At 52.9% G+C, this 8,103-nt stretch overlaps 1 protein-coding gene across 1 annotated transcript; it reads right to left on the bottom strand.

The window, feature by feature from the left end:
• Nucleotides 1-3,732: 3,732 nt before the first annotated feature.
• Nucleotides 3,733-6,700, bottom strand: LOC103904398 (leukotriene C4 synthase). Its single transcript, XM_009285863.2, has 5 exons — nucleotides 6,643-6,700; nucleotides 5,718-5,817; nucleotides 4,589-4,659; nucleotides 4,273-4,354; nucleotides 3,733-3,882 (listed from the first exon to the last, which is right to left on the bottom strand). Exons 1-5 carry the CDS (start codon nucleotides 6,698-6,700, stop codon nucleotides 3,756-3,758), a joined length of 438 nt encoding a protein of 145 aa, XP_009284138.1. The 3' UTR covers nucleotides 3,733-3,755.
• Nucleotides 6,701-8,103: the final 1,403 nt, after the last annotated feature.

The raw sequence follows: 8,103 nt of genomic DNA, 5'->3' as shown, positions 1-8,103 counted from the left end.
CAGCTCTGCTGCCAGCGCAGCCGTGCCCCCCTTACCCGGCTCTTCCCTCAGCCAGCTTAGCTCGGCAGGCCGGAGGAAAATTAAGCCAGGACACAAATCCCCAGGTGGGGGGAGCTGAGCCGGTTTCGTGGGTCAGCCCCCCACCACGGCTGCCAGGAGGCCGGGCGGGAGCGAGCGTGGGAGGTGGGGAGGGGGCAGCGGGGACGGGAGCAGCAGCGGGCCCGCAGCTGCCTCGGCAGCAGCCGGGAACCTCAGCCCTCCCAGCAGTGGAAGCTGTGGTTCTGCAGTCGGCCGTGCAGCAGTACCGGTGCTGCCGGGCGGTTGGATTGCCGTTAAATGGGAGCGCACGGGAGGGTCTTTACGCCAGCTGGATGGTGACCCCGGAGCCGCGTAACCTTGGGGCGGCACGGGCAGACCCTGTCCCACCCCGCACATGCCCTGCCAGTCCAAACCTGGCTCCTCAGCATCTCTGCAGCAGACACAAGTGGGCAAAGTGGTTTCATACAGCACCAGTGTAGCATGCTGTGCGGCGGCAGCATTTTGAAGTGGGTAAACCCTAAAACCATCGACTGCGTCGTTGAACCACGGTCTGGTGCAAAGTGATTTTCTTTGACGACAGTTACGAAGTAGCAGAGTAATGACAGCATCCCTGGGTGGAGGGGAGGACCTTTCCTTCTGCTAGAGGTGCCTGAAACAACCCCTCTGACAATTGTTTGAAGGCGATGATGTGCTGGGCAGTTTTGCTGTGGCGGAGCTAGCGACGGCGGGCAGCCGGGGCCAGAGCCTGGCTGTACTGCACCAAGATTTTTAATGGTCTTCTGTGCATCCAGGGGGAGAAGCCGGCGTGCCACAGCCTCGCTGCTGAATCATTAACTTCCCTCCTCTGAGTCATTCTGCAGCCCTGTCACACACAGAGCAGAGACAAGCAGGGCTGAGGTGGGTAGTGGCTCCGGGCTGATATGGCGGGGTTAGAAAACTGGTTGCAGGGTAAAAGATGGAGGTTGTGTCTGCAGAACCAGTGAGCACCCGCTTGGACTAGCCAGAGACAGCAAGGTTTTGACACGGAGCCAGGACCTGCAGCTGGGGCTGGTCCTTCTGTATTAACCCTCTGGGAGGGTTATGCTGGTAAAAAGGTGAGGACCAAGAATTAATTTCAGGAGATTGTGGGGCATGTTAATGTAAAGGCTAAGTAAAATCTCACTGAGGGCAGGTGGCATGTCTCTTCCACCCTGGCCGTGCTAAGGCGCAGCTGGGGTGTCGTGGTTTAACCCCAGCCGGCAGCTAAGCACCACCCAGCCACTCGCTCACTCCCCCCGGTGGGATGGGGGAGAGAATCGGAAGGGTAAAAGTGAGAAAACTCATGGGTTGAGGTAAAGACAGTTTAATAGGGAAAGCAAAAGCCGCACACACAAGCAAAGCAAAACAAGGAATTCCTTCACTGCTTCCCATGGGGAGGCAGGTGTTCAGCCATCCCCAGGAAAGCAGGGCTCCATCACGCGTAACGGTAACTCGGGAAGACAAATGCCATCACTCCGAATGTCCCCCTCTTCCTTCTTCTTCACCCAGCTTTATATGCTGAGCATGACGCCATATGGTGTGGGATATCCCTGTGGTCAGTTGGGGTCAGCTGTCCCGGCTGTGTCCCCTCCCAGATCCTTGTGCCCCCCCAGCCTGCTCGCTGGTGGGGGGGGGTGAGAAGCAGAAAAGGCCTTGACTCCGTGTCAGCACTGCTCAGCAGTAACGAAAACATCCCTGTGTTATCAACACTGTTTTCAGCACAAATCCAAAACACAGCCCCATACCAGCTACTATGGAGAAAATTAACTCTATCGCAGCCAAAACCAGCACACGGGGTTAAAGGACACTCAGCCTTTTCCAAAGTGTATTACCAAAGCTGCTAGGAAAAAAGTTATTTAGTTGGTGTTTATCTTGCTGTGACACCCGGGGGTTCCTGTGAGGATGGGCCCTGCTGCACTGAACACTTTGCAGAGGCAAGTGCTGTACTGTTATTTTTGTTTGGATTTAAGCCTTCCCCTGCAGTGTTTGCCAACTTCAACGCGGCAGCATGACTCCAAGGCAGGAGAGCCCAAAAGGGAAATGGACTGGGGGCTTTGCTGGATAAACCAATTTAAAATGCAGGGAAGAAAATGAAACTGTGAAAAATTAATCACTTCTTCCAAACCCCCCCTGCCTTTTGTTCTTACAATCTAGATATGCAAACTGCTGGGGAAGGGAGGGGAGGACGGCGGGCTTTAAAATGTAGTTAGACTGGCAGCATGTTAATGCAGTTATTTTCGCTCTCCGGGTTTGGTGTGAAGTCCCCCCGTGACGATGGCACGGAGCACTGCTGGCGTTTTGTGAGCTGTGTCGCTGACACGAGCGGACCGATGGCCAAAAGCATCGGCGTTGTGAACGCTGAGCTCCCGTGAAAATCCAGCCCTTCCTGCCACAGGGGGGCCAAGCCCGAAGGGGGACCTGAGCACCGGCCAAACCACCTAGCGGGGACCACTGTTCGGTGCTGAGCGGCTCAGCCCCCAATCCAGGAGCTCGGCACCTCTGAAAATCAGCTTCTCCCTACTCGGAGCTCTCCTCCCGCGGGACGTAGTGTCGCAGGCTTGCGTTTCACTGCACGGCGGGGAAACCCAGGCAGCCGCCTTGTGCTCAAACACTCGTGTTTTTGTTCTCTGCTAATTGCAGACCCACAAGGAGTCACCCAGCACAGCGAGCTCAGTGCCTTTTTATTTGTGCACGTTGTCGCTCAGCAGTATTCAAAGTTATACATGCAGTAGTGGTTATGAGTTTGCGCAGTCTGATTTACGATATCGCCCACAGGCAAGGGCTAATAACCATTACGAGGGCACTAATAGACTTTTGCACATGTTGGTGGCTGCTCCTGTTTATCACTCTCCTCTTTTGTTATACCTCAGCCCACATCTGGCTTCAAACAAATGCCTTTCTTAGGTGTGGGCCTTGGAAAACTGGCATGAACTCGCGTTCGGTGCCTGGGCTGAAGGCAGAGCCGCTAGAGGAAGGGGAACACATGGCGATTCCCTGGGGCAGCTCACTGGGAAGCTCAGGCTGAGATGAGTTTGCTTTTATGTGTCCGGTTTTCCTAAAATTCTCCTTGTTTTGGAGCGTTGTTGTTTCTGCATCAGGCATGATGGAACTGCCAGATACAGATCACTCGGCACAAAGAGTGCCGTGGGGGAAAAATACCTCCTGAAGAGCTCAGCAGTTTGTGCTGGTGCTGGGCAGTGGGGAGGGAGGTGTTAAAAACTCAGGTGAGGGTGGATTTGTTGCTTGTGCTGTACTAGGTACAGCCAGTCTGTTACCATGGGCAGGAGGGAGCAGGACTCGAAGGCAAGGACACTGATGAGGGACAGAGGAGCAGGTCACGCGGTGAGAAGCTGGAGGATGTTCAGCCCCACGTAGTGAGAGAGGAAGAAATGCAAGATGCCCAGGGCTGACGCTGCAATGAGAATCCAGAGAACTCCAGTGCTAAAGTATATCGGGGCGAGCCTGGCAGGAGAGAGGGAGCCTGCTGAGAGCGAGCATCGCTGCTCTCACCCGGGAACAGTCCCTTCCTCCCTGGAGAAGGGAGGTGGAAAGGCAGCCCCTGGCTGTCCCCTGTCCCCTGCGTGGGGTCCCATGCCTGGCTCCTGCCTCGAGGGAGCACACCCCCCCCCCCCAAAGCCCCAGGCCACGCCGGAGCAGGACTCGAAGGCAAGGACACTGATGAGGGACAGAGGAGCAGGTCACGCGGTGAGAAGCTGGAGGATGTTCAGCCCCACGTAGTGAGAGAGGAAGAAATGCAAGATGCCCAGGGCTGACGCTGCAATGAGAATCCAGAGAACTCCAGTGCTAAAGTATATCGGGGCGAGCCTGGCAGGAGAGAGGGAGCCTGCTGAGAGCGAGCATCGCTGCTCTCACCCGGGAACAGTCCCTTCCTCCCTGGAGAAGGGAGGTGGAAAGGCAGCCCCTGGCTGTCCCCTGTCCCCTGCGTGGGGTCCCATGCCTGGCTCCTGCCTCGAGGGAGCACACCCCCCCCCCGCAAGGGCTCAGGGCAGCTCCAGCCTTGCCCCATATCTGTGTTTCTGGCCCCAGTCCCGTACCCATGCCCACGTTATGCCCCAGGGAGAGCTTGGCAAGGCTCAGTCATGCAGGGACCCCGAAGCAGCCAGAGGGAGTCCCAAGCTTCCCCAAAGCACATTATGTTCCCAAATGCAAACCCCCAGGGGTTACCACGTACTCCAGGCTGGCAGAGGCGTTTACCTTTCTGAGGACGATGCCCTGTAACCCATAAAGTAGCAGTAGCGGGCGTAGAGATAGAGCAGACCCAAGGCTGCAGCCAGACCTGCAGTTGAGAGAGATCACAGTGACCATCTCCAAAGGCTTTTTAGAGCTACTTTGAGCCAAGCAGGTAGCCCAAAGTGAAGGCATAGAGGCTCTGTGTCCTCTGGCTCTACCCTCCCATCAGAGACAGAATTACTGCCTAATTTATTGTTCAGAAGGTGAGCAGGACCTGAGGACTGAGCCGGCACTCAGGGGAACAGATCCAGTGACAAACCAGGTAACGGGCTGTTCTCACCTTGATGGAAGAAGAGTCCAGCCTGCCACAGAAGTGCCAGGAAAATGGGAAAATATTCGGAGCAGTTCACCCTGGCAGGAAAGAGGAAGGTCATAAACAAGGGAAAGGAGGAAGATCTTCCTTTTTTGCTTCCCTTAGCAGTTTCCAGAGGCTGTTGCTTTTTAGAGCTGATGTCACCATAAAAACCTCCAGGCTTGCACCTTTCCCCACAGTTCCCGTCCCACCTTTATTCACAGGAATTAAACAGTGGAAGGAACTGGGTCTCCAGGGCACAAGAAATTAAATAAAAGATTACTTAGATTACACGGTCAGACCGTGCACAGAAAGGCTCCGTGAACCACCCCCACTGCTCCTTCCCAAGTGCCGCAGCTTAAACCCTGCTGTAAAAGCCCCAAAGCCCAAAGCCGCAAGGAAGGTCTGCCCCAGCAGGCTGCAGACACGTTGAGGATGAAGTGCCTCTTAAGCAGGTAAGGCCAGGTTTTGTGCAGGAGCGGGAGGGAGCACTTAGCTGTTTGGATTGTTCGTATGCCATGCCCTGTCTCCCCAAAGACAAGGTAGTAGGACCAAGAGATGCTGGATGAGGCTGAGTCTAGGCTGGCAAAGGAGCAGAGAAGGGGATGGCTGAGGGGATCCTGCTCCTGCTGCCCGGTTGCTTTCGTTTCAGTGCTCAGCTACAGCAAAAGGGAAAGCTTCCTCCCTCTCTGCCTCCCTCCCCACTGCAGCCCTAGCACAGAAGTCATGGCAGAGATGCCGGATTGTGGCTATCCCCATCCCAGCCCCAGCTGAGATCTCTCTGGGAGCTTGTCCTTCCCAGCAAGCGGGGTTCAGAGCAGGGCTGAAGCCGCCTGAGGCTTTGACACCGCTTGGCTAAAACCAGCCTCTCAGGCACCAACAACTATGTCTTTAGCAGCCCTTCACTCTACAGCAGAGAGTCCTGTGTGATTTCTGGTGTGTTTAGGACTCCTGAGCCAACCCAGTCCTGATGCTGACTCTTAAGCCCATTAACTTAACCCCGAGGGAGGTGAGTAACTGCTGAATTACAGTCCTGAGAAACGAATGGCGAAGCAGGGCAGGGGCAGTGCCATTAGACATGAGATCTGGCAAGCATCTTATAAGAGGAGTTTCTTACTGTGCTCGAAAGATCCTCTCGAATTCAGGTGGGCCTGAGATCTTTGGAGGAGAAATGCCAAACACCCTTCTAGCATAGATCACCTGCAGGAAGAAGTAGGCTGTAGCAAAAGAGAGAAAAGTAGCAGTGGTCAGGCCTCTGCTGGGCACGGTGGGGCCAGGAGACCGCCAGAAGTAGGGGCAAAAGATCTGTGGTCTCCTCCTAACCTTGCACCCCCGCATAGCAGAGAAAGCGGGATGAAAATCCCAGATACATTTCAGACAAGGAAAAGGAATGACCCAGTGCAACAGTGAAGCGAGGAGCATGCACTTGCGTACCACCAGCGGATATCTGCTTTCTCTCTTGTGTAATTAATAGATCATCTGTTATCTATAGAAATTGTTACACAGTTCAGATGCACTTTGTAACTGCCAATTTTAAGGTTTTTTCAGTCTTTAATTTTTTCCCCTTCTAAATCCTGATAGCTGAGTAGGGAGGGAAATGATGCCACAGATAAGCCGCCCAGACACCGAATTAAATTATCATGCAATGTGGAACCACAGCTGGGAGATGTTCCATGTGACCCACCATAGCCCGTTCCACCTTCCCGCACCGCAGTGCTCTTTGTATGCTAACGTCTACACGAACCTCAGGAACTGCTGCAAACCCATTTTTCAAAGAAAGAAATTCTACATGTTTGCTGAGGAGAAGATCTACCAAGAAATTTCTGAACTGAGGAGGGAGGTCAGTTCAGAGGAAGGGCTTCCCAGGCACTCCTTTTGTTGAATATGTTTCAAAACCCAGACAAGATATCAGTCCACTGTCTGAAAAGCGGGGAATTGCCAGTGCAACAACAGAAATGAAATATGGAAGTGAAAGGCAATCAGCGGAGGTACAGTAGACTGACCCAGCAAGTATTTGGGCATGTGCATCCGATGGTCCCTACCTTGCTCCAGGACTCCCAGGACTGTCACGGCAGCCAGCAGATGAATCTGATCCAACATATTGACTCTTCCAGACCCTAGAAAATCTGTTTTCTAGATCAGAAGCTCCTCTGGCCAGGTTTAGTCCTTGCTGATGTGGCAGTCGGTGGTGGTAGCTGGCAGCATAGGTTTGCTCTAATTGAACAGGGAAGATTTGTATGTGGAGCTTAAAACCAGGAGGAGTCCGGCTTGCCTGTTACCATATGCATTGTGGAAATGTAAATTGGTGGAGAGAGGTCCAACGGAGTATTTCCGTTCCCACCCACCCTTTTCCAAGAATGAGTTATGACTAAGTGGGAAAGCCAGCAGAGCACTAACGTGTGAGATAAGAGAGGGAAACTGGGAGCTGAATGGGGGGACAAATCTCAACAGCCCAGCAATCCACTCCCCCTGTGGGAGTTTAAAACCGCTCCTAACGAAGGCCAAGGCCAAACTGCAGCCCCGCGTGAGCTCCTCTGCACCACTCGAGCATCAGGACAGGCAGCGTTTCATGGTACATATCATTGCATGCACAGACTCTGGAAAATGTGCACTGGGCACGGAGCACGGCTTACGGCCACAGCACTGAGACGGCGTCGAATAAAGCCCCCGAGTGAAAAACCCACTGCAACTGTAAGACAGGATGTGACAAAGTGCAAAAGGTACAGATCTGGCTTGCACGGTGAGACTTTATTTGGGGATGGGTCCTGCAGAATGACTGTTGGACACCGAGAGGGTTTCAGAGCTGGCCCTCGTACTGGAAAGATCGGGAGCCGTGCATTTAAGGCTTCTCATCAATCCTCAGCCAAATTAACTCTCATCGTAAACACCAGAGAGAGTTCTGTCTGGGTAAAAACCTGAAGAATTCTTCAGGATGTAGCAAAAGGAAAATGATGTTTTCACATGTCAGGAAAGACCCACTCAGCAAATTCCTGTCTAACAGCACAAAGCTGGCATGGCTGCGAGCTGCTGAGACTGCCGGCTTCGTTTCCTTCCTCTCCCTTCATTCGAAGAATTTTCCCTTCAGACCAGGGAAAAAGGAAAGCGGGTTAAGACAAAGCGATTGTTAAACATCACTGTTACAGAAAATAAGATCAGATTAAAGCAGTTTACAGAAATCACATCGTATGCCTGATGTCCTTGATAGACTTTAGAAGAAGTAATAAGCTGGTTCCAGTTTTCTGCCTCTCTGTAAGGGATAAAGGCACCCGAAGAGGCTATAACAATGTCCCAGCTTAGTATTTCTCCAAATATCAAACACAGACACCACCATTTTTCAAGCACCAGCTGTAAGATTAATTCCTTCATCTCAGAATTGATCCTTTTTCATTCCAGCAACTGTTTAGAAATACAAGGAACATTGTGTTTTGTTTTCTCCCATTTAGCTGTCAAAAAAATGAAGGACTTTCCTGTGTCAGCTCAAAAAGGGCAAAGGTCTCGTGATG

Source organism: Aptenodytes forsteri, unplaced genomic scaffold (genome assembly GCF_000699145.1).
Source record: "Aptenodytes forsteri isolate BGI_AS27 unplaced genomic scaffold, ASM69914v1 Scaffold54, whole genome shotgun sequence".
NCBI lineage: Eukaryota > Metazoa > Chordata > Aves > Sphenisciformes > Spheniscidae > Aptenodytes > Aptenodytes forsteri.
The sequence above is the reverse complement of the archived record's forward strand: the minus strand, read 5'-3'. Positions and strand labels throughout refer to the sequence as shown.

Coding starts and splice junctions, on each gene's coding strand:
- LOC103904398 (XM_009285863.2), bottom strand. CDS start 6,700: ATGTTGGATCAGATTCATCTGCTGGCTGCCGTGACAGTCCTGGGAGTC. Junction 4,660..5,717: donor GAGAGGATCTTTCGAGCACA/GTAAGAAACTCC, acceptor CTTTCCTGCCAG/GGTGAACTGCTCCGAATATT. Junction 3,883..4,272: donor AGGGCATCGTCCTCAGAAAG/GTAAACGCCTCT, acceptor CTCTCCTGCCAG/GCTCGCCCCGATATACTTTA.